At 35.6% G+C, this 27,098-nt stretch overlaps 2 protein-coding genes and 1 long non-coding RNA gene across 5 annotated transcripts in view; all 3 read right to left on the bottom strand.

The window, feature by feature from the left end:
* Window positions 1-768: 768 nt before the first annotated feature.
* On the bottom strand, window positions 769-6,444 carry LOC123526704 (potassium voltage-gated channel protein Shaw-like). The gene is made up of 4 exons (XM_045305951.2): window positions 6,155-6,444; window positions 3,712-3,886; window positions 2,553-2,696; window positions 769-1,863 (listed from the first exon to the last, which is right to left on the bottom strand). The coding sequence occupies exons 1-4, from the start codon at window positions 6,442-6,444 to the stop codon at window positions 769-771; spliced, it is 1,704 nt and encodes a 567-aa protein (XP_045161886.2).
* A 3,143-nt stretch (window positions 6,445-9,587) lies between these two features.
* Window positions 9,588-22,097, bottom strand: LOC128548417 (uncharacterized). Its single transcript, XR_008367024.1, has 2 exons — window positions 15,717-22,097; window positions 9,588-14,545 (listed from the first exon to the last, which is right to left on the bottom strand). It is a non-coding gene; the product is annotated as an uncharacterized LOC128548417 (long non-coding RNA).
* A 130-nt stretch (window positions 22,098-22,227) lies between these two features.
* LOC123527071 (uncharacterized) overlaps window positions 22,228-27,098 on the bottom strand; it is a 57,419-nt gene continuing 52,548 nt past the window's right edge. For all 3 annotated transcript variants that reach the window (XM_053523096.1, XM_045306335.2, XM_045306336.2), the window contains exons 9-10: window positions 24,730-24,801; window positions 22,228-23,778 (exon numbers count right to left, since the gene is read on the bottom strand). In XM_053523096.1, coding sequence (XP_053379071.1) covers window positions 23,630-23,778; window positions 24,730-24,801 — 221 coding nt within the window. In that variant the 3' untranslated portion in view covers window positions 22,228-23,629. The remainder of the gene's footprint in view (window positions 23,779-24,729; window positions 24,802-27,098) is intronic.

The following is a 27,098-nucleotide window of genomic DNA, read 5'->3' on the forward strand; positions in this document are numbered from 1 at the left end:
TATATCTACCACGGAAAAGACTATTTCTTTACCCAGTCCCTACAATGCTCAACACACCACATGTCTTTGTTTCTTTAGTCTAAGTATATGTACACTATCAATGGAATCACTTCAAACACTGCTCTAAGTTGTGAATTTCTGTTCAAAGTAAAAGACAAAAATGTATTATATGAACTTTATACCTTTGCTCCCCTCTCATGGACAATTTCCTTTATTTGTCTGCCAACGAATCAAACTGCTTCATTCTTCAGTTTCGTGTATTAATAGGTCGACAATTTTTGACATTATTAACACTTTCATTGTATTTACAAATAATTATAGGCATCTTGATCAAGACACAAAGTTTTTTCTTCTCAAGCACGAAGATGTTTTTTTAAAGGATAGAGGTGAGACAAATGCAAAATGTAATGGGTAAAAACGTCAAAAACGAGAATGTTTATTAGTTTATTAGCCATGATGTCTTGAATCACAGAAAAGCTGTACTGCTGCAACGTGTAAAGCTCTGCAGTAGACTGGTCCTAGGTTGTTAAAGACATGTCCTTGACATTGTGACGAAAAGCAACAGGAATTTGTAGATTTGACTCCAGATAAGTTTGTTTTTTTACCTTGGATCTATATCTTTATGAGAAGAAAAACAGTATTAAGAGAACTTTTTAAATTTCGTCAGACATGCTTGTTTGAAGACTACAATACTTGTCATCATGTGCTTAGTTCCGAGGAACTACACTGTAACAGAACTATTTACAAACAGACCATACTTTTTACAATCTACGACAGCTGTTGCTTTATTTCCGCCTCTTTCACGTGATAAATCGTATTTTCCCTGAAGTTGTCGACTGGTTTCTTTGGTGGCGTGTACGCTGGTGGTTTGACCTTGGTGTTCACGCTGTAACCATGAAATTCGGAGAATTTTGTCGTCGGCTTTACTGTACCGCAATTTGTTTGTTCGCCGGGCAAGATTTCTTTGCTTACTTTCTCATTTTTCCTTTTCTCAATCGATTCATGGACACAGGAGTACTGATATAATGTGAGAAAGTTGTTGACAAACATCGGTAGTGTTACCGCGAGCAGCAGAACGCCGCATATTGCGCAGATCGAGGCAATCACGCGCCCAAATCCCGTTTCAGGCGAGATGTCACCATAGCCAACTGTAGTCATTGTTACAATTGCCCAGTACCATGCATTCGGAATGGAGGGAATTGTCTCGCGAGATTCTGCGAAGTAGAAGAGACAGGCGAACGTAGATATTCCGACGATTAGGAGCAGAGCCAATAAAGTAATGTCACGGACATCTTGGCTCAGTGAGTACGCAAGCACTTTGCTAGCTCGGACATTTTTCACCACCCGAAAAAGCCGAAGTGTACGAAACACTTGCATATAGTTTAACAGTAGGACCCATGTCGAGTCCATATACAGGTACTCTTTTTCTATCGTCACAGTTACTTTGTAAACATAACAACAAATTAACGCCACGGTGTCCAAGATGTTTATCACAGAGCGGAAGTATTGCAGGAGAGAAGGGCAGGAAACAAGTCTAAGAATTAGATCGATGGTGAAAAATGCATTAACCACGTGATCAATGACACAAAAAGGCAGTTTTGGTACCGTGAGATCGGGTATATATATCTCCTCCTCTTCTGGAACCTCGGTAGTCTTCGCTCCTCCTTGTAAAATTCTTTGAAGCATATTTGGCCTTTGTCCGCTGCTGTTTGCTGTGTTTGTGTCGTTATTTGCGTTATTTCTCTGGAAGGTGGACCAGCCCCAGCTGAACGTAAAGAACGTCCATTTAAAGTTTTCCTTATAGAACGGTTTGTCCCAAGACTCGCTGTTGGAACAATCGGGATTCCCTAATATACTTTGTACCTATAAAATAATATGATCTTGAAAGATATTTAGAAGTGAGTGTGGCACTTTTAATAACATATTGAACATGAAAATGAAAAATGTACACTTTATTAAACATAAAAAATTATTCGTACTTAATACGTCTGGGTATCAATTAAAGCTTCAAAACATGTTAAATTGAATATTTCATGCATGTTCCTGTTAATTCAGACGTGACAACCATGTTTTGACAATGATTTGCCAGTCTTTTGTTACTTGGAAATATGTACATGATGATGTATTGGTAAATTCAACAGGACATCAGCAAGCCAATATGTGATAAAAATCACCACATGTATTTTTTTCTCTTTCATCATTCTATCATAATCAGTGAACCGTGTCAATAATATACGTAGACAAAACAATAAAAGCATTGAAACGTAACATGCACGATGTTCTCTATATGCGAGGACTGTAATGAGCACGATGTTCTCTATATGCGAGGACTGTAATGAGCACGATGTTCTCTATATGCGAGGACTGTAATGAGCACGATGTTCTCTATATGCGAGGACTGTAATGAGCACGATGTTCTCTAAATGCGAGGACTGTAATGAGCACGATGTTCTCTACATGCGAGTACTGTAATGAGCACGATGTTCTCTAAATGCGAGGACTGTAATGAGCACGGTGTTCTCTATATGCGAGGACCATAATGAAAGGCAAACCTTGCTTGCGTGAATATTTTCAGAGTGTTGCATATATTCTATCATCTCACATTCAGACACCGGACGTCTCATGGAGGGCTCTGTGCTGTATGCCATTGATACTATAGACAGTAACACCATGAAGAACACGAGGTAGAAATACACCTGAAATACACAAGTCAAACACAATATTTTGTGCTGTACAGAAACATACACGAGATCATTAATCTAGGCCGTTAGATGAGGTCTGGCACCATTTTCAATATGAGCCGCGTCGTGAGAAAACAAACATATAGTGGGTTTGCGACCAGCATGGATCCAGACCAGCCTGCGCATCCGCGCAGTCTGGTCAGGATCCATGGTGTTCGCTTTCAAAGCCTGTTGTAATTAGAGAAACTGTTAGCGAACAGCATGGATCCTGACCAGACTGTGCGGATGCGCAGGCTGGTCTTGATCCATGCTGGTCGCAAACCTACTATGTTGGTTTTCTCATGGCACGGCTCAATTATATCATTGCAAAAGAAAATTGAGCCTTTACCTTTGCCTGGTATAAATTTTATAAATAGATATCCGCATCTAAGGTCAAAGACAAATCTTAACCATCAATGAATATTTTTTCTCTGAGATCTGTACTTTGCGTGGTCGAGGAGTAAGTACCAATAAGCTGTTTTCACCTCAGACCAGACATGTTTACAGTTTTGTTTTTTTATTGTAAAGGTAAGGCTTGATCCTCAAATGTAACGCTTACCAACTAGTTCCGGAATTCTATACTTCGCCATAATATAGATGGACTTGCAGAGAAGTTGAACTTCTTTGTTAATAAACTGTGTTAATCATATTTCATTTCCAAAGTATTCAAGATATGAAACCGGTAAAAAAGTTTGAGCAAATCTTATACTAGAAGAAATGCGGGTCAATGTTTTATTTTTTTCTGACTTGCGACATCAAAAAGACCAGCTTGCAACTGCATTTAGATTGTCGTTCGAACTGACCATTTTCCCCCAAATAATGCAGTCATTATTATACAGCTGGAAACAAAGAACTCAATTTAAAAAAAAAAATGTTTACATAACTTTAAAATTATTTTTTTGAACGCATTAATATCCAGGTCTTTTCTCCCTGCCAAACTGTTGCTTTACTTTGGTTTTAAAATATATAGAAACATTCAGTCTATACATACTTTTGCAAGAACTGAGGTTTCATTGTTGTCAACGATTTTCCAAAGTCGCTTTCTGAATTTCTGGTATTTTCCGATGACAACCGAAGAATCAGCGGCCGAGACATCTGCCGCTGAGGTCACCGCTTTGTCTAAGAAACTATTTCGCGTTTCCTCGTCATCAATAAAGGACTGGTACCTGCAGTAAGGATCAGTTAAATAAATATTACTGTACCCAGCAACCTTTGAAAGTACAACTGTATCAAGATTTCCTCTTAAAGGAGCGTAGCATGAGTAATGAAGCTTTGTCCAACATGCACAAAAATATACATATGTAATGTCTCACTCAGGAATCTACATTTTCGTTGTTTTTATACTAAAATGTATCTTGGAAGAGGAACTCAGAACCCCCTCCCCCACTATGTTTATAGAAGACATTCTCTCCTTTCATCTCTTTCTTTTGTGCGTTATGTTAAGATGAGCACAACCCCTGATGTACAAAAAAAAACAAAAAAACACTACCAAAATACGTTCCATTCCATGATCCTTAACACATCATATGTACCCTTGCAACGTATTTTGTCGCTGCCAAAACTCGGCCGAATTTTGGTCATGTTGGTAGTGACTACCATTTTGAGGTTTCACAACGCTATTTTATCATATTGAAAGTACTTCCATTTAAGAAACATACATGTTCATTGAATCCAATGATTGCCGTTTTAACTGAAGGCATCCAATCATCAAAAACACTGGCCTTATACATTGCTTATTTTATACTGGAAGTTAGTCATTTTATCAAGTTAATTGTAAACAGTGGCATTACTTTTGATGCAGGATACATGGATGAAAAATGATGTATATTTGCTGGTCATCAAAATCTTTTTTGTCATCAAAACCGAGGTAGTTTTACACCGACGTCAATGGAGAAACAGGTTTAATATCAACTTTCAAATCTATCACTACTTTTTACAAATATTACAGTATTTCCGGATTTCTTCTAACAATAATTTTATGTCTGAAAATTCTTCTATTATAGAGAGAACTGCATTAGTCAATAACGTTTTGTTCAAATCATTTTGGTCTGTGGGTATAGTTGTTTTAAATATTTTTCGGTGACTAAAATAAAGAACATACAGGCTAGAGAAGTAGCGCAGAAAAAAAAAGTATAGAATAATGGCGGCTTCAAACAGATCTCGGCTCTTTTTGTTCTATAGAGCATTTAGCTCATTTTCCTTGCTATGTTCACAGGTGCGCGTCAAGTCTTGGTGCCCAAATAGGTGCGATCCCCTCAAAAAAGTTAAAAACCACTGTTTTAATCCTAAAACGAATTTTTTTCCTGTATACTATTAAATGGAAAAGGTTCTTATTTATGTTGCCGTAACGCTATGGAGGTTTACTAGGTCACGCTGTGGAACAACCAATATGTCCAGTTCAGTACCAGTGCAAGCTACCCTGCTACCGTTCACACATCGGGACTTCAGAAAACAGTATACAATCCTGTTCTACCTAGCATACAACCTTAAATAATTTGCATTTAAATCCAAAGACGCCAAGAACGGCATAGGGTTTTTATTTTATAAATGCATGATGTGTAAATGGTAGCAAGGTAGCCTGCATTGTTACTGAACTAGACATTTTGGTTGTTCCACAGCGTGTCCTAATAAACCTCCATAGCGTTACGGCAACACAAGCACCTTTTCCATCTAAGGGTATATAGAATTTTTATTCTCAATGTTGTTTTTTTTCGTTTTAGGATTCAAACAGTCGATTTTAACTTTTTTTGACGGGGCGGTACCCATATCGGCACCAAGACTGGACGGGCACCTGTGGCCATGTCGGGCTTTGCAGATCTATGACCGACATTTAAATGTTCATAGCATTTTCATCATGAAATAATTGCGTTATTGACTTAGGTCACACACCACCAATACAATTTGAGGTTTTGACTGGAAATATTTTTCTGGCATTAAAAAATGAATTCCTTTATTCAGCAGTGACAATGTTATTCAAGAAAATGTAAGCTCACGACATTTAAAAAAAGGTCTTGGTATGTAATGCTGTCATTTGAAGTTTCTCAGTTTTATAAAAAATAAAGAAGGCCCTCTATTTAATGTTTATGTCTAGATTAAGTATTTGGACTAAAGGAGAGTTGATTCGAACTAATAGCACTCAGAGTTTCTTTTACGAAGGTGAATATAATTGTTTATGATATCTACGAAATAAAGCTATCAAATAGTGTCCGCTTTGCCTCTTATCTCTAAATATTAAAATGGATTTACACGACGTTATAAAACAACAAAATGAACACGCGTATGTAACACAGTTTCAACCCCTAAGTGTTCTATAACATATTTATACATTTGTTTCGAATTATTTAGGTTTTAACAAAGTTATTTTCGCATACTTATTTTCCTTTCAACAATAAATGCACTTAGCTTCAGATACTTGTTAAAATATTGTAACTTACTTATACAGACAGCATTCCTGCATAACGCCATAATCAACTTCCCAGTATTCAAGTTCCCGACGGAATGCGCCGGGACAAACTCCTGTAGGCATATGTAACTCTCCGGTCTGATAATGCGATAAAATAGCACTGAAACATCCGGCTGGTCGGTTAATTTTGAACTCTAAAGGTTTACCGGCTTTCGATGCATCATAACACATTGCTGTTAACCTCTGAAACCCACTGCCCTCAAGCTCTTTTATGTCAATTTCAAAGATTGTTCCGGAAACGTTCAGTTTGACTTGTGCCATGTTTAAACGTTAGTAACGCTCATACGAAAGCGGCGTACATCTTTGATAGAAATGACATAAAACCTACTCGCATCAAAGACCAAAGTCTGACTAAACCAAGCTCGCAGTATTAATCAGTCGGTCTTGTTATATAAACAATATTTAGATAATTATGAAAGTCAGTATCGTTACCAATCTGTGCTTAATCCACAACTATAGAAACATTTTTGTAACCCATTTAGATACATTAACACATCAAATATACCATTAGTCCTCGTTGGCAAATATAATACAGATATAAAAAATGTTTTTGTGTGTATTGCTTTGGTCTGAAAGTGACCCATTAAATTTATTGAAAATATTTTTCTCGGACAATTTAGAATGTAAACAAAACAGACAACCACTTTAAGGTCAGCTCTTGTATTCTCTTTGTAAACAATGTATTAAATGATTGCTAAAAATTAAACAAAATGAGAAAAATAATCCAAAGTTGCTAACCCGAGTACCAAAGGCCAATGTGATCAAACATTAATAAGTCGAAAACAATCTTCGAGGTGCTGCCTTTTTCAAATCATAGACACCAAATGAAATCAAAACATTATAATTGTTCTAAAAATAAGAATACTTGTTAAAGTAGTAATATTCGAGACCTTAGATCAGGGGTTATATCCCACATGAATTGTTGTCTTGTATGGTAAAAACATGCATTTGAATGGCATTCATGATTCTCCTCTTAAAATGGACTAAGCAGACCTTTGATTCGATTTTTTTGTTGGGTTAAACGTCGCACCGACACGATTGTAGGTCATATTGCGACTCTCAAGCTTTGATGGTGAAGAAAGACCCCAGGCGCCACTCCGTGCATTATTTCATCACGGGCAGGCACCAGGGTAGAAACACCGACATTCCGTAAGCCAGCTGGATGGCTTCCTCCCATGAAAAATTCAACGCCCCGAGTGAGGCTCGAACCTACGTCGATGAGAGGCAAGTGATTTTAGACTATTTAAAGTCAACGACATTTACCACTCGGCCACGGAGCCTTCCCCCACCCCTCCCCCCTTTTTATTCGATAGACCAATTAGTTTGATTGTTCGAAATTGCAAACTACCACGTATTTTATTTTATAAAGACAAACGTTCTCAACGTGTTCATCAAATCAGATAATTATGCGACTTCTTAAATATACACGGGCCATTGAGCGCCTTCTCCAGAAAAGTTTATGATGACGGATTGCTCATAATAGAAATGGTGCTGCTGTACCACGAAGCCAAAGTTTATGATGGCATAGTACCAGGAAGGTTTTTATATTTTTTAGCTCCGGTGGCTCAAGGGAGGGGTCATCCAATATTAAGAGAAGGCCATGCAAGTTTGGTAAAGATCCATAAAGTCGTCCACGAGAAATCATTTCAAGACTTTTCTATTTATAGCCTTTGGCAGCCCATAAAAGTGGCTAAGCCCAACCATTTGAATAAAATTGAAAAAAAAAAACATATAAGGATAATATAAACCAAGTTTGGTGAAGATCCATCGATGGTTCATGAGAAGAAGTCATTAAACTGGTTCAAAAGGCGTCATTAAAGACGTTTATACTTCTAGCTCTAGTAGCTGCTAAAGAGGCCAAGAGAAATCACCTTTAAGTTAACAAAATTGAAAGAGGTCCATGCAAGGATGCAAAAGCAGATAAAGTTCGCTGAAAATCCATCAACTGATTTATGTGAAGAAGTTGTTGAATGGTTTCTTTTATTTCTAGCTCTGGTGACTCTTTAAAAGGGTCAAGCGGAACCATTTGTATACAGTTCAGGGAGGTCCATACAAGGATGCAACAGACCAACTTAGATGAAGATCAATCATGTGGTTCAAAAGGAGAAATCATTTAAAGTGTTTTTTTTTTAATTTTTAACTATAGCAGCTACTAAAAGGGGCCAGTCTGAAACAGTTGCACACATTCAAGAGGTTTATACAAGCTAAATTTGATGACGATCCATCAAGTAGTTCACGAGAAGTTGTGTCAAGATTTACTTCTACTTTTAGCCGCTCTGGTGGGCCCCTGAAAGTGGCTAAGCCAAGCCTTTGAACAAAACTGAGAGGTCCATACAAGGATGCAACAAAGCAAGTTTGGTGAAGATTCATCAAGTGGTTCATGAGAAGTGTGTGTTCATGTTTAGCAGCTTTTTCCAGTTTTCAGTCATATAAACGATGCAGTGAGAACAATGCTTACTTTATAGTGCTGCCTCAACTGAATATCACACTACAGACATGATGTTCATCTGAAGAAGACATTTAATAGTGTTTTCTTTTTTTAGCTCTGGCAACCCTTACGATTTGAAAAACGTGATAAAATGTATTAACAAAAATCTTGACAGAACACAATGGGTGCCTTATCATCCACATACCCTGATTAAACTAATGAGTATTAGATGAAAAAAAAAAAACAAAAAATAGTTTTACATACATTTATTTGAGATATTAGTACACATAACAAGCTAATGTTAAGTGATAAAGTAAGACTAAAACCTACCTAACTATATTTCAACATTTTGATTTAACTTCCTGCTTAAACATTACCATTCTGTCACTTAGATAATATACAATAATCTTAAACTGATAATTTATATACAAAATTTACTTTTAACAAAGTTTCAGAATGTCACTGAATAAAATACACTAAAACTTTGCTCGAACTCAGATAACTGTAACAACACTCTTGGCTTGAACTCGTCTTCAGGTCCTGGCAAAATTTCTATTCTTGTTATTATTTTCATAAACATATATAAAAATAGTGATGTTGTTGGAAATCAACAGCATTTGCAATGTTTATACATGTAGTTCGGAGCCTTTCAAATCAAAGGTCATCTTCACGAATTGCTATTTATAGAAGTTATGCATGAATATAAAAAAAAAAAAAAACAAAAAAAAAAAAAAAAAAAAATACATGGGGTTCTCAATATTATGTAAATGCAACTAGGTCATGATTTTGCACAATATACTAATTTTGTTAAAAATTCCTGTTTATTTTGACTCTCCTAAATGATTAACTACTCAGTACTTAAGTTTAGCTATAAAAAGTTTCGTTCAAAAATTCTATGTTTTAGAATTTTATCTTTCTTCTTTTTGAAAATGCTCTTTTTAGGGGTTGTTCATTAAATTCTAATGGTCAAAATATAAGTATGACTTATAGATGATGACGTATAAGAATTAAAAAACCTTCTTAACCTGAATGTTTATTCATGTTCAAGCCAGTATGAATCTTTTCAAGGCTTCTATTCAGAAATGCTTACACAATATTATATAGTTTACATTACTTTCTAAAAACATCTAGCGTTAAAGCCTTTCAGAAAGGAAGGCAAATATAGGTAATGATATTTTCACTTGCCAAATTATAGATTATGTAACAAAACAATACTGAACAAGGAACTATTATGCCTGGTTAGTAGTGTCTGACACTAGCAGTAAGCACATGATGTAGGCTACACAACATAATATATGATGATGGTATAATTACAATGCAATGTTCATTAAATGAACACTATGGTCAACTTGATATGAAACTATACAAAACTTCAAAACTGACTATACTTAAACCAGTAAAAAACATGATGAAAAACATTTAAAGCTGTATTTGAAACTATCTTGCTTACTCTTAACAGTCTTCAACTAGTTTAAAGTTGTCTCCCTTGGTACGATAATAGAAGTCTGAGATGAAGTTTTGTACAATGACAAATGAATGAAATGTTTGTTTGTTTGTTTTGGGTTTAACCCCGTTTTTCAACAGTATTTCAGTCATATAACGGTGGGCAGTTAACCTAACCAGTGTTCCTGGATTCTGTACCAGTACAAACCTGTTCCCCGCAAGTAACTGCCAACTTCCCCACATGAATCAGAGGTGGAGGACTAATGATTTCAGACACAATGTCGTTTATCAAATAGTCACGGAGAACATATGCCCCGCCTGAGGACCGAACTCGCGACCCCGCGATCCGTAGACCAACGCTCTTACCTACTGAGCTAAGTGGGCGGGCAATGAATGAAATGAGTATTGTGCATGGTGAATGTACAAATTAAATGCTGTTTTTTGATACAAAAGTCAACAAAAATTCTATCTGCAAAGTCTATTTTGTGCACAATTGTATCTCCAAAATAATACTCGTAACATGACTATGGCATCTTAGAATCTCTAGCAAGAGGGCCATGATAGCACTATATCTGCTCACCTGAGTATTTGGCAATATGTTTGGTTGATATGGTATTGTTCAGCACTAACAATGTTAACATGAAAATTATATACATTTATAAACAGGAAATCCCAAATACCCCATATGGCTGTCATATTTTATTTGAAAGATGAACTACCTTTTCAGCTTGACCAGAATGTTTTGGAAAACTTTATCGGACAGTTGCTTATTTTGGCCAATGAAGTTCCGCAATTACCATACTGTTACAACTTGAAAGATATATTGATGAACATAAAAGCTACAACTTGTACAGTTTAAACTACTTACCTAAGTTAATTATTGACCTCAAGGATTCCAATCTTATACATGTATAGTAATGTTTTAAAGAAGATAACCTGTTAGCAATATTCAGGGGCCTCCGTGGCCGAGTGGTTAGGGTCACTGACTTTGAATCACTTTCCCCTCACCAATGTGGGTTTGTGCCCAAGTCGGAGTGTTGAATTCTTCATGTGAGGAAGCCATCCTGCTGGCTTATGTATTGTTAGGCGTTCTACCCAGGTGCCCACCTGTGATGAAATAATGTGCAGAAGGGCACCTGGGGTCTTCCTCCACCATCAAAGCTGAAAAGTCACCATATGACCTATAACTGTGTCGGCGCGATGTTAAATCCAACAAAATCAAAGCAGTATTTATATTAAATGAATAAAATAACAGTCAATTGAAAATTATGTCAAAAACATTAACTCCCTTTATTATACAGCAACTTATAAGGTAAACACTGCTAAATTTGTAATACTATTATTATGTTCTCTAACCTGTTCATGAGCTAATTGTTTTCATTAAAATGGTTAGCATATTTGTCAATTTAAACACTTCAGAATGTTCAAAGTTAACCCTTAGCCTGCTAGCGGCAAGTGATTCTGCCTTTGTGACCAGTGCAGACCAAGATCAGCCTGCACATCCATGCAGTCTGATCATGGCCTGCACTGTTCGCCATTCAGTCAGTATTTTTTTTGATTTGATAAGCACCCCTTTTAACTGTTAATGGTACTGTCCAAATTGAAAGACAGACAAGTTCATTATAGAAATTTAGGGTAAGGGTTAAGTGAAAATCAGATTTTAAGTTTAACAGAACAAGCAATGTTTTTAAAAACTCTCTTGTGTAAATATTATGTTTAACAATTACCCTTGTTGCTTATTCAACTCTGTACATTGAAAATATCAATACTGGCAAAAAACACTGCAGATAGGGCATAAACATGGATATGTATGCATTATTTAATAACACAAGGACTACATTTCTTGATTCACTGATCCAAACAGGCCTAAGTTCAAGCTCGACCATCATCTTCTGACCATATACCTTGTCTCCAAGTTTCATTCAGAAATTTTGTCACTTGAGAGCAAATTTAACAATTTGAAAACGGTGTGACTGAAGACGCACATCCAACGATCCCAGCTCTGCAGGAGTGTTTCATGCTCAGGCCAACACATAAGAGTTAAAACTCATAAAGTAATGCTGATTAAAAGACAATTTCAATTACATAATGTATATTTAAAGCATACATTTAAAACAAAAGAGACAGAGAATAAAACGGAACATGTAAATACTAAATGGATACAAAGCACCATAAGAATTAGCAGTTCTCACTCATGAAGACAGAATGTGTACATAAAACAAGAGGACCATCATGGTCCTGAATCGCTCACCTCTTCCCACATGACCCAGTTTTGAGTATGACGTTTTTTCTATTATTTGACATAGTGACCTAGTTTTTGAGCTCATGTGACCCAGTTTTGAACTTGACCTAGATATTATCAAGATAAAAATTCTGACAAATTTTCAAGAAGATCCAATGAAAAATATGGTCTCTAGAGAGGTCACAAGGTTTTTCTATTATTTGACCTATTGACCTAGTTTTCGAAGGTACGTGACCCTGTTTTGAACTTTACCTTGATATCATCAAGGTGAACATTCTCACTAATTTTCATGAAGATCTCATGAAAAATATGGCCTCTAGAGAGGTCACAAGGTTTTTCTATTTTTAGACCTACTGGCCTAGTTTTTGATCGCAGGTGACCCAGTTTCGAAACTGACCTAGATATCATCAAGGTGAACATTCAGATCAATTTTCATGAAGATCCATTGAAAAATATGGCCTCTAGAGAGGTCAAAAGATTTTAATAATTTTAGACCTACTGACCTAGTTTTTGACTGCAGTTGACCCAGTTTCAAACATGACCTAGATATCATCAAGATGAACATTCAGACCAACTTTCATACAGATCCCATGAAAAGTATGGCCTCTAGAGAGGTCACAAGGTTTTTTTATTATTTGACCTACTGACCTAGTTTTTTAAGGCACGTGACCCAGTTTCAAACTTGACCTAGATATCATCAAGGTGAACATTCTGACCAATTTTTATGGAGATCCATTCACAAGTATGGCCTCTAGAGAGGTCACAAGGTTTTTCTATTTTTAGACCTACTGACCTAGTTTTTGACCGCACATGACCCTGTTTCAAACTTTACCTAGATATCATCAAGATGAACATTCAGACCAACTTTCATACAGATCCCATGAAAAATATGGCCTTTAGAGAGGTCACAAGGTTTTTCTATTATTTGACCTACTGACCTAGTTTTTGATGGCACGTGACCCACTTTCAAAATTTACCTAGATATCATCAAGATGAACATTCAGACCAACTTTCATACAGATCCCATGAAAAATATGGCCTCTAGAGAGGTCACAAGGTTTTTCTATTATTTGACCTACTGACCTAGTTTTTGATGGCACGTGACCCACTTTCGAACTTGACCTAGATATCATCAAGGTGAACATTCTGACCAATTTTCATGAAGATCTCATGAAATATATGGCCTCTAGAGAGGTCACAATGTTTTTTCTATTTTTAGACCTACTGACCTAGTTTTTGATGGCACGTGACCCACTTTCAAACTTGACCTAGATATCATCAAGATGAACATTCAGACCAACTTTCATACAGATCCCATGAAAAATGTGGCCTTTAGAGAGGTCACAAGGTTTTTCTATTATTTGACCTACTGACCTAGTTTTTGACGGCACGTGACCCAGTTTCGAACTTGACCTAGATATCATCAAGATGAACGTTCTGACCAATTTTCATGAAGATCTTGTGAAATATATGGCCTCTACAGAGGTCACAAGGTTTTTCTATTTTTAGATCTACTGACCTAGTTTTTGAAGGCACGTGACCCAGTTTCGAACTTGACCTAGATATCCTCAAGGTGAACATTCTGACCAATTTTCATGAAGATCTTGTGAAATATATGGCCTCTAGAGAGGTCACACGGTTTTTCTATTTTTAGACCTACTGATCTAGTATTTGAAGGCATGTGACCCAGTTTCGAACTTGTCCTAGATATCATCAAGATGAACATTCTGACCAACTTTCATAAAGATCCCATGAAAAATTCGACCTCTAGAGTGGTCACAAGCAAAAGTTTACGGACGCACGCACGGACGGACAACGGACACCGCGCGATCACAAAAGCTCACCTTGTCACTTTGTGACAGGTGAGCTGAAAAACTATCTAAATACAAGCATGATAGCTGCAGAAATTACAATGAACGTTGTATACAATTTCTAAATGGTATTGAAACAGTACTAACAACAACAGTGCATAAAATGAATATAGATACCTCCTGTAGAGTAAAAATGTCCAATTTGGACAGCGATCTTGAATGGAAACCAAAAGAAAAGATTTTTTTCCCACAGATTTTGAAATAAAATCATTAAATCTACAACATTCTAAATATTTGACCATGAACTTGAAACAGTGTAAAATGAATCAATTTGTCTAATTGTAATAAAATCTCTTTTTGTCTAATGTCTTACTAAAAAGGCATTTCATTTCACTTTTATATTTTTTTCATTGTTGTAACTTTGGCATTGACCTTGACCTGGAACAACTGATACGGGGACTGGAAACCGGCATTTATCTTATCTTATGCTGTTGTCCAATCGAAGCGTATGCCGTAGGATATTCTGCTATTACTCAAACACTTACGCCTTACAGTTTAACTTGTCCTTTCAGTGAAAATCTGGGAAAGCATTTGTTGAATTTTTTGTTGAAAACAAAAGTTCTGCCATGAAATTATTGCCTGCATCTGTTTTTAAATGGAAAATATCTACATTAATGTTACTTTTCGCCCTGTGAAAATGGCTAAATCTAGACTTGTCTTACCCAGAGAGAAAGATGTCGTTTTTTACATGATATTTGCCTTGTTGATTCAGAGTATTTAGAACAAAAAAAATAGGACATATTTTAATGAAAATAGCAAGTCAAAACTGTAAACTGTTGCCTGAAAATATTTGTTTATAATATTGCTCTGTTCTTCACCATTTAAATGCGTGTTAAACCTAGATGATTTTCTGCAGTTTTATCTAAAAGTTCCGAATACTAAATGTAACTTCGTTGTCGGCCTTTAAAAAAAAAAAAATATTGTTATTTTAATTTAAATACATTGTATTTTTCACACATCAGTTTTTAGATTAAATTTATTAAACTAATTTTTGGAGTTTAAACAACAATTTCGTTTGAAACATTCCCTACGTTCAAGAAGAATGTTTGTTTCTGTATGTAGAAATCTGACATTATAAACAATAATTATAATTATGGCTCTACAAGATTAAGAAAAGTGTCAGCTTTCTGTTATTTTCCATTTTTTTAATTCAAATCCAACAAAAATCGGCCCTTTGATAAAGGTTTGAAGTTACGTGGTAAAATATTTCTTCAGGGAAGTGAGCTCGAGTTAATTCATAATAATTAAGCATATCACCACATGCAGTCGCATGCTGTTTTTGCTTCAGAATCCCTTTAGATCAATCTCTGATCATCTAATTATCGCCACTTAACATGTGACTGGTAAACCCTTTGAACAATAAGTGTTATAGCTCCATGATTAACATGAGGTAATATGCTAATTACACGCTAATCGATAGTGGCGAAAACAAAATATCGATCGCTAACGACTGGTCGATATTTACAGGTATGGACGACAGCATAATACAGATAAATGTATTGATTTATACGGAGTTTCTACTCCCCGTATTAGACCTTCCTGCCTTGACCTTGAATTAAAATGACTGCATGTTGACATTAAGCATTACACAGGTTGCAATACAATATTCAAAACATTTTGTTAAATGTTTTCAAAATGCAGAAACATTTTAAGTACAGCAAAAACAAGAGCTGTCGGAGGACAGCAACGCTCGACTATTCAACAGCCTTGTCAACTGAATGAATACAAAAGTCGAAAAGGGGCATAATTTTGTAAAAAAGGGTTATGGAACCTTCACAGTGCTTATCAGCTCATAAAGTGAACAAGTGCGTGAAGTTTCAATCCTTTCCCATAAGTGGATAATGAAATACCAGCTTACATACAAAAACTTAACCAAAAACTGCTAAGTCTAAAAAGGGGCATAATTTTGAAAAAATTGCAAAGTAGAGTTATGGACCTATACAGTGCATGTCAGATCATGACAGTGAACAAGTGTGTGAAGTTTCAATCCATTCCCATTAGTGTGTACTGAGATACCAGCTTACATACAAAACCTTAACCAACAATTTCTAAGTCGAAAAGGGGGCATAATTTCATTAAAAAGCAAAACAGAGTTATGGAACCTGTGTAATGTAGGTCAGTTTATCACAGTGAATAAGTGTGTGAAGTTTCAATCCATTCCCACAAGTCGTTACTGAGATACCAGCTTACATACAAAACCTTAACCAAGAATTTCTAAGTCGAAAAGGGGACATAATTTTGTAAAAAAGCAAAATAGAGTTATGGAACCTGTGCAATGTAGGTCAGTTTATCACAGTGAATAAGTGTGTGATGTTTCAATCCATTCCTACAAGTGGTTACTGAGATACCAGCTTACATACAAAACCTTAACCAAGAATTTCTAAGTCGAAAAAGGGGCATAATTTTGTAAAAAAGCAACATAGAGTTATGGAACCTTTGCAATGTAGGTCAGTTTATCACAGTGAATAAGTGTGTGAAGTTTCAATCCATTCCCACAAGTGGTTACTGAGATACCAGCTTACATACAAAACCTTAACCAAAAATTTGTAAGTCAAACAAGGGGCATAATTTTGTAAAAAAGCAAAATAGAGTTATGGGACCTGTGCAGTGTAAGTCAGTTTATCACAGTGAATAAGTGTGTGAAGTTTCAATCCATTCCCACATGTGGTTGCTGAGATACCAGCTTACATACAAAACTTAACCAAATCGGGACGCGGACGCCGACGCGGACGCGGACGTCGACGCATGGGCGAGTCCAATAGCTCTACTATTCTATGAATAGTCGAGCTAAAAAATCTAAAAATAATGAGCAAATCAAGCAGGAATGTAAAACAATCCAAACAAGCAAGAAACTAACACATCTAAAAGCATACTGTAAAATCATTTAATTTCGTGGGCATGAAATTTCGTGGTTTTGGCCAAAACGGCAATTTCGTGGGGATATGAATTCGTGGATTTCAACTTTGAACATAAAATGAATGGGAATTTTACTTGTTCGTTGGGATTAAATTTCATGGATTGACTTAACTACGAAATCCACGAAAATTAATCCCCCACAATTATTAATGATTTCACAGTGTTGTAAGATAAAATGTTCAATAGCTTAGCATAGCATTTAAACATAAAAACTCATTTAGTATAAATCCTGTTTTGCACACATTTAGATTGTATTACTGGACATGAATGAATAAAGAAGGCACTTGGTACCTTTTTGCATTAAGGGGGCGATATGTAGGGGAACAATGCCTTCAAGCCCATTGTATTCTGTTAAACCATAAATTTAAAGACAAAGAACTTTGTGCATGCCATCTGTGTTTTCTAATAGAACAGTAGCCATTACTGTAAGTGAGAAATGCTTTATGTTTATGCCTAAACTCACTTTCCCTTAAAAATATCAAATTTTATCTTGCTAAGAAAAGTTATTGTACTTTACATATTATTACTTTGTCTGTTTGTTAAAGCTAGAGTAACTATACATATGACAACTGAGTTGAGAACTGATTATAAAACAATTACACATTCACGCTGAAGATTCTATCACTAGCAAGGAGGAAAGACAACTTTAAACCTAGACTCTCAAGACTGAAAATTTTGTTGCGTATTACATAAACACACCTGTAAAAAAGCTATAAAATATTCACTGGTATCAAACCAAATGAGATCAAAAATTGAAATGGCAATTGTGAATAATGGCAAAGAATTTCTATAATGTTACAATTTGTGTACAGTTTTTGAACTACTATGGCTTGAAAAATGTAACTGTATTGACCTAAAAAAAATCTAAGAAATCAAATCTAGAGCATGAGACAGCAGCATGATGTTCTTTTATAAACCATCAAACCATTTCAAACTTCATGCAATACCAAAATTAAATAAATGCATAAGAAAGAACAAAAATTCCTCCAAAAATACCAGAAAATTAATGATTAGTATTGTTCAACCTAAATAATTAGTTTAGCCAAACATTAAGCACCATATTTAGCACAGGAAAGGAAAATACTGTTAGCATAGCACCATTTCTGGTCTGTAAAATGTGAAACTCAAATGTTGAAACAGATTAAAAAATTACTTGTAATATGTTAGTAAATTAAAATTATCAATTAAAAACACCAAACAAGTTAAGGCCTGGGAAATATTTACAAGGAGGACCATTATGGGGAAAAAAGAAACTTTCTTATTTGTCATTATATAAGAAAAATGTCAAGTATCCAATTAAGATACTTAAACTTCCCCCCCTATCATATTTACATAACCTTAGTAAAGCAGGCCTTGGTACAATTAATCACTTGCAGTCGAATTTCTACATCTAGTACAACAGGAAATATTCCAATACAGTTACAAAGAGTATATTGTCATTGGTGCCATATACAATCTGTGGAATGGTCAGAGTCAATTTCTTTTTCCATTTTAAAAGCATTGGTAAATCAATAGAACAATATATAAAACAAACAGACAATGAAAGCAAAGCATCTTGCTAAATAAAAGCAATGATCTGGCAAAAGTTTTCTATAACAAAGCTTAATATTGGCACTGGGTAAAATATGTAGTTTCCTTAAGAACCACAGGTATCTGTGACACTTTGTAAAATATCTTAAAAAGCATAAAACAGAAAAACATTAATTAACAGGTACAGTATAACAATCCAAATCATGTTAGCTTGTATTTTATCAAGTTATTTTATTACATAACTTCTTAAATAAATCACCAGTCTATATTTTCTGCTATTGACCAGTTAACAGTTCAACACTGAATTTGCCATGCTACTGTCAAAACTTGAAGAAAAAAAATGAAAATTTAGTTCTGATGTCATGTAATAAAACATTCATTGAATGGCTTGCCAGTCAATAACCAGAACTATTGGCCATCTGTCCTTGGGCAACAGTTTTGACTATTGACTGACAAGCTATTCAATAGTGTATAATATCAAATGTTTCAACTGTAAGTTCTTTTGATTCTTTTAAAAGAGACATAAGGATCAATATCTGACAACAATGGTTAAGAAAAAAAATCAATAATTGATTATAATTAACACAACAAACACTAATACTAAATTGAGCCCATTTACCCTATACAACTCTTTATCTAACTATAACATACATATATGGTACACATGCTAGTGTACATAGATTTCCGGAAATTCATGTAGCATTAGAAGATTTTTTTCTTGTAATGAAATTGTAAACAACAATTTTATTATGGAAATACAGGACTTGGCTGCATAAAAATCAATAAAATTCAAAATTTACCTCTGATATATAATATGAATTGTAATTGTATTATTATGTCAAAATGTAATATGTCATACCTTCTCCACTTATATGTATGCACTATTCGTCATATATTGTAAATGTTGCCACCATGGACTTAAAAGTCCAGTGGAATATATATGAATAAACTTGAAAAACTTGAAACTTCTTAAAAATTTCAAAAAATGACTTTAAACCACAAACTTAAGGGCTAAGATATTCTACTTTGTTATACTATATCTTGAATTTGTTATGAAACCAACAAAACCTAGGTTTTGTTACCTATATGATGGAAACAATGTGAAGCAATCCAGGCATAAAAATCTAGTACCATCTAAATATAAGCCACCAAAATAAAGTAAAGAAAATGCCTCTTTTTTCTGATATGGATTTACAGTATAGGATTATGATTTTTAACAAAATTTAGGAAATATATTATGATAACAACTAGTGGGGAAGGAAAAAAACATGATACTTTTTTTCCTTCATATTCATATTATGTAAACCAATAAAAAATATTCTTCCCTAAACCTGATAAGTAATCAGTTCTCTAGCTTGTTCAACTGGGAAGTTTCTGGTAATGTCCAACTTAAACTGTGTCCATACTTCAACGGTGTGCATATAGACACTTCCTTAAAAGTAGGTATAGCTACAAACACTACTGGAACTTCTTTCTAGTTAAGTAATGAAGAAAGAACTTGTGTGCTCCATTGTACATTAGTTCTTGATCAGAAACAACAAACAAGAGGACCATGATGGTCCTGAATCGCTCACCTCTTCCCACATGACCCAGTTTTGAGTATGACGTCGTTTTTTCTATTATTTGACATAGTGACCTAGTTTTTGAGCTCATGTGACCCAGTTTTGAATTTTACCTAGATATTATCAAGATAAAAATTCTGACCAATTTCATGAAGATCCATTGAAAAATATGGTCTCTAGAGAGGTCACAAGGTTTCTCTATTATTTGACCTATTGACCTAGTTTTTTAAGGCACGTGACCCAGTTTCAAACTTGACCTAGATATCATCAAGATGAATATTCTGACCAATTTTTATGGAGATCCATACACAAGTATGGCCTCTAGAGAGGTCACAAGGTTTTTCTATTTTTAGACCTACTGACCTAGTTTTTGATGGCATGTGACCCTGTTTCGAACTTGACCTAGATATCATCAAGATGAACACTCAGACCAATTTTCATACAGATCCCATGAAAAATATGGCCTTTAGAGAGGTCACAAGGTTTTTCTATTATTTTACCTACTGACCTAGTTTTTGAGGGCACGTGATCCACTTTCGAACTTGACCTAGATATCATCAAGATGAACATTCAGACCAACTTTCATACAGATCCCATGAAAAATATGGCCTTTAGAGAGGTCACAAGGTTTCTCTATTATTTGACCTACTGACCTAGTTTTTGAGGGCACGTGATCCACTTTCGAACTTGACCTAGATATCATCAAGATGAACATTCAGACCGACTTTCATACAGATCCCATGAAAAAAAATGGCCTCTAGAGAGGTCACAAGGTTTTTCTATTATTTGACCTACTGACCTAGATTTTGATGGCACGTGACCCACTTTCGAACCTGACCTAGATATCATCAAGGTGAACGTTCTGAACAATTTTCATGAAGATCTCATGAAATATATGGCCTCTAGAGAGGTCACAAGGTTTTTCTATTTTTAGACCTACTGACCTAGTTTTTGACCGCACGTGACCCAGTTTCGAATTTGACCTAGATATCATTAAGATGAACATTCAGACCAACTTTCATACAGATCCCATGAAAAATATGGCCTCTAGAGAGGTCACAAGGTTTTTCTATTATTTGACCTACTGACCTAGTTTTTGATGGCACGTGACCAAGTTTCTAACTTGACCTAGATATCATCAAGGTGAACGTTCTGACCAATTTTCATGAAGATCTTGTTAAATATATGGCCTCTAGAGAGGTCACAAGGTTTTTCTATTTTGAGACCTACTGACCTAGTTTTTGATGGCACGTGACCCAGTTTCGAACTTGACCTAGATATCATCAAGGTGAACATTCTGACTAATTTTCATGAAGATCTTGTGAAATATATGGCCTCTAGAGAGGTCACAAGGTTTTTCTATCTTTAGACCTACTGACCTAGTTTTTGATGGCACGTGACCCAGTTTCGAACTTGACCTAGATATCATCAAGATGAACATTCTGACCAACTTTCATAAAGATCCCATGAAAAATGTGACCTCTAGAGATGTCACAAGCAAAAGTTTACGCACGCACGGACGGACACACGCACGCACGGACGACGGACGCTGCGCGATCACAAAAGCTCACCTTGTCACTTTGTGACAGGTGAGCTAAAAAATACACAAACAAAAATATGCATAATCAACATAAACATACAAAACAATTGTGCATAATGTGTAACAAATCATTCCTCAACAATCCTTGACACACACACATGTCATTTACCAAACTTCTCAACTGTTTAAATTGTGATAGCAATAGAGTATATATATCAGTAGATTTATAAAACACCTGTTATTTTATAACTGGCAACTAAAGCACTGTTCGTAGGCCTGTATATTCTCTTATATGAGCCGTGCCATGAGAAAACCAACATAGTGGCTTTGCGACCAGCATGGATCCAGACCAGCCTGCGCATCCGCGCAGTCTGGTCAGGATCCATGCTGTTCGCTAACAGTTTCTCCAATTCCAATAGGCTTTAAAAGCGAACAGCATGGATCCTGACCAGACTGCGCGGATGCGCAGGCTGGTCTGGATCCATGCTGGTCGCACACCCACTATGTTGGTTTTCTCATGGCACGGCTCATATATTAAACTATTTACTCAGTAACTGCTGAATCTTTCTCAGAATGTAAAGGAGCTGCGCCATGAGAAAACCAACATAGTGACTTTCCAACCATACTGCGCGGATGCACAGGCTGGTCTGGATCCATGCCATGGTTCATACAGAATATTAGTGACAAAATTCAAGTACTTTTCAAGGACTTTTTACAATTTTTCATGCACTATTTTTTTTCAAAACCACGACCTAATCTGAACAACTTTTATTATATAATGCAAAAATAAAACAACCATCACTTGTCACACCTTTGAAAATGACGTAATTCAATTATTAGATTGATGTGATTCACTATTTTGCTGAGGTTTAACGCTTTTCTTGTGATTTTTTAGCGCCTCCTACTAATGATACCTCAAAATTTTGTCACACAACGTACAAATACACTTCGTTTTGTCTGCTCTATAGGGCTTCAGCCACTGTTTATATTCGTCTTTTGTCTCCCGCTTAATTGAGTAAACATGTTTATTTTTCTTACACATTTTAATTCACTGGAAACACTCACAAATAGCTAAAAATTGCGAGTTATTATTCCCCGTATTTTTTTAAACGGAAACGGAAACAAGCAAACGGTGATATAGTAGAAATAGGCCTGTGCGAACCCTGCATGCTGTTCGCTAACAATTTCTCTAATGTTTTCTCATGGCGTGGCTAAAATAATGAAATCTGTAGCAAAAAAATATGTTTCCTAGCTGAAATAGATATTATAAGTATTAACTTCTACAAAAGCCTCCATCAACTAAAACTATGTCTATAGCATACAGATTTAACATTGTTTTTTTTTAAAATTCACAATGGAAATAACACCATAAAAATTCTTAATCAAAGATGAAAATCTAATCTAATTATATGACAACTCTCAAGTCAAGAGATTTTAAACAATTTACACAAAGGAATGACTAAATACATTATTTTTTATACTGAAGTTCCTTAATATATTTTGCCTACATTTCTCACAGCAGACGTGTTAAATCCCTGTCAATCAACTTTCATGTGGAGAATTATACAGCAAGAAGTATCTTGTAAAGAATGCTGTTTCTAGTGAAATGTGGAGAAACATGGACAAGGGACTACAGCCCTTGGTCATAACATAGATATTCACTCACTGCATAATTAAGTTAAATATAGTTTAATATAATCATCGAGCTCTTGGCAAAAGGCTTGCAGCTAAAAGTTGACCTCGTGGCTCATTACATTGAACCTGAATCATGTTTTCAATCAAACTTCTTACTGTCAAAATAGGCTTTTAAAGCTTTGCTTTTCATTACACTTGTCTGTTTAAATAGATTATGGTTTCAGTATTAAATTAATATACTTTATACACTGTGTCTCCTTCAGTTTCTGCAGCAGTTATTTATTTTACTGTCTCTTTCTCTCTGGTTTCCTCCACTTCGTTACCTGGGCTGTCTTCCTCTTTCAGTAAAGCCATCCCAGCATCTCCACATTCTGCACCTCCAGATGCTCCTTCCCCTAATGTCACAGATTCATTCTGTTTAACCATTGCTAAATAAAATGTAAACATTAAGAAATTGTTTATTTAGTTAAAATCTCAGTTGAACAATGATTGTTCAAGGGTTTTTATTCACACCAACACAATTTAGGTAATATATTATTAAAGACTTTCCACCTTTAGAAGAAGATCCCAGATGTCCCTCTGGGCTTTATGTCAGTCAGAGGCTGATTACTGGGTAAAACATCACATCTTGTTAAGTTAATAAGACAGCACAATGGCTTCCTAAAGAAAGCTACATCCTAGACACAGTTTTGAACCCTAAGAAGTTTAAGGCAAGCTGACCACTTTAACCCTTACCATGCTGGACACGATTGATTCTGTCTTTGCGACCAGTGTAGATCATGATCAGCCTGCACATCCGTGCAGTCTGATCATGATATGCACTGTTCGCCATTCAGTCAGTATCTTTTTGGTCAATGCCCCTTTTAACAGTTAATGGTATTGTCCAAATTGAAAGATGGACAAGTTCATTGTAGAAATTTAGCAGGGTAAGGATTAACCACTCTGCTACACAGGCTCCCCTGTTGAACAGAATTTCATTAGTCTGTCTCCACAGTACTTAATCACATGCTGAAAAGCATTAATTCAGTACTGCCTACACTCAAACACTGGATAAAACCAACTGCAAACAATTCCCAACTGGTTTAAAGGAATTGACCTTGACAACATTCTGCAGGGTATGCAATATGCAGTAAATTTCATATTGCATGATATTCAACAAGCAATAAGTTTAATATCACATGGTATTCAACTAGCAATAAATTTCATATTACATTGTATGTAACAACCAACAAATTTCATACTGCTCAGCTTCAATATGCAGTAAATTTCATATTGCATGATATTTAAAATGTAGCAAATTTCATATTCAATGATATTCGTTATCCAGTAAAATACATACTACTAGATATTCATAAAATATAAAAACGAAAGTAACTTACGAGAAACTGCTAATGTTTGCTTAGTGTCTGTATTATTCTCATGGGGAATATCACCATTCGGAGGAGCTGCCTCTGGAAAAATAATAACACTTCATTAGTAATTATACCTTTGTGTAAAACAAATCTACAGTAACATCTCAATTTTACAGCAAGTTAAAGAGCTTTTATAGTGCTTGGTGTTTTAGTTGACATTGACCCACATAGCCTCACATTTTGTCTCATCTAATCCTATGGAACCTGTGAATCATAGTTCAGACCACAGTAACCATGCAATCCATTCCCTCAAGTGGTAACTGAGATACTAGCTAACATACAAACACCAACGTGGATTATGTTAACATTGTACAACACATGCCCCCTAAAAATGTTTGACAGAAAAAAATCCATAGCAAGGTAAGAACACCAGAAATACAACAGACATTTGTAAAACACATATGCCCCCCCCAAGATGACCTATTCCATTTTCAAAAAAAAAAATTGAATTCACAGTTATCTTGACCTCTAACCTACTGACTCCAAACTAAAGACGGGCAATATACTAACCATAGGCAATCATCTGATTACGTTCGACAACTGTAGGCTAAAACAATCTTTACATACAGAAGGGAAACAATCTTCAGTTTTGAGGTCACAATGACCTTGACCTTTGATATACTGACCACAAAAACATCTTCTAACAATAGGCTATCATTCAATGAAGTTTGAAGACAGTAGGCCAAAATTTCAGTCGCGAAGTTACTGGGATCTTCACCTTCGACCTGATGGCCTAAAACAGCAGGTGTCATCTACTCATTGCAGGCAATCATCCTATAAAGTTTGACAACTGTAGACCAAAGCGTTCTTTAGTTATTTTCAGTCCCAATGTCACTTTGAACTTGACCTTTGACCTGCTGATCTCAAAAAATGTACGGGACATCTACTGACCAAAGATAATCATGCCATGGGGCTTGACAACTGTAGGCCAAAGATTTCTTTACTTTAAGTTACTGACCCCAAAACATAAGGGGCCATCTACTGACTGACCAAAATGAACCAATAAAATCTGTAAAAAGATCCCTTGGAAGCATAGAATGCAACCAAAAAAGAATAATAGCAGACTCGGTTTGATTGAGTCTGTTCATGAGAGGTAATAAAATGTGCAACACCTCTCACGCCCCCTAGTACCGGCTTAAGCGGAACTCTACTACACATCTATTGAATGGACTCCATGATCCCAAAAATCACCCGTTTTTGTGAAGTGTCAAAATGACACCGAAGAAGAAACTGAAGTGTTGGAAAGCCAAAATTTGCTTCCTTTAGTGCGGACGAGTAGCGATAAGAATAACAACAAGGTGGAGAAACCCCTGGTGAAGTCCCTTCATGAAAAAAAACAATAAAAAGCTGAATTCCCAAAATTCCAAACGAAATGGTTGTAATTGAGGGAAGTGTCATTAATGTGTTTGACTTCAAAGCTGTTCTGGCCTAATGTAAGTGTATCAAATCCAGAACAAGAGCTGTCTGTTGCCAGCGCACTCGACTATTCGAAGCATTGATAGAAGTATAGGGTTAAAATATTACCTGAGATTTTCAGACAAAAGAAAAAGAACAGATACGACAATTTACCTGCATTTGTGAATTTGGATAAGTTTTGCACTATATGGCAATGTGTGACCATGTTGGTAAGCAAGTGTTCAAAGTGTCAAAGCCATATATCAAACAGTTGATAGACAAAGATATCGAATGGTATGCAAAACCTAACTTATTTCTATGTCCAGAAAAGGGCCATAACCGAGTTCAAGTCCTTGTCCTAGGTAAGTAGACTATGAAGGTAAACAAGTGGTTCAAAGTTTCAAAACCATATGACAAACAGGTTAGGCATAATATAGACTGGTACAAAAAACTTCACTGATTTCCAAGTCCAAAAAGGGCCATAATTTAGCCAAAATAGTTGACAGAGTTATATACTCTTGCCTACAGATGGGAATCATGGTGATAAACAAGTGTTAAAAGTTTCAAAGTCACATGTCAAATAGCTTTGACAAAATATTGACTTGTACAAAAATGTACCAATTTCCAAGTCCAAAAAGGGCCATAATTCAGCCAAAATAGTTGACAGAGTTATGTACTCTTGTCTACAGATCGAAATCATGATGATAAAGACTTGTTCAAAGTTTCAAAGCCACATGTCAAATAGTTTTGACAACACAGACTTGTACGAAAACTGAACCAATTTCCAAGTCAAAAAAGGGTCATAATTCCATCAAAATAGTTGATAGAGTTATGCACTCTTGCCTACAGATATAAATCATGATGATGAACAATTATTCAAACTTTCAAAGCCACATGTAAAGTAGTTTTAACAAAACATGGACTTGTACACAAATTGTACC

Source organism: Mercenaria mercenaria, chromosome 14 (assembly GCF_021730395.1).
Source record: "Mercenaria mercenaria strain notata chromosome 14, MADL_Memer_1, whole genome shotgun sequence".
In the NCBI taxonomy this organism is placed as follows: domain Eukaryota; kingdom Metazoa; phylum Mollusca; class Bivalvia; order Venerida; family Veneridae; genus Mercenaria; species Mercenaria mercenaria.

Bases quoted from the DNA above. Each gene is read 5' to 3' on its own strand.
- LOC123526704 (XM_045305951.2), bottom strand. From the start codon at position 6,444: ATGGCACAAGTCAAACTGAACGTTTCCGGAACAATCTTTGAAATTGAC. The intron at 3,887-6,154 runs GTAAGTTACAAT...TCCTTACTGCAG, and splicing joins CAGGAATGCTGTCTGTATAA to GTACCAGTCCTTTATTGATG. The intron at 1,864-2,552 runs GTTTGCCTTTCA...ATTATTTTATAG, and splicing joins AAAATATTCACGCAAGCAAG to GTACAAAGTATATTAGGGAA.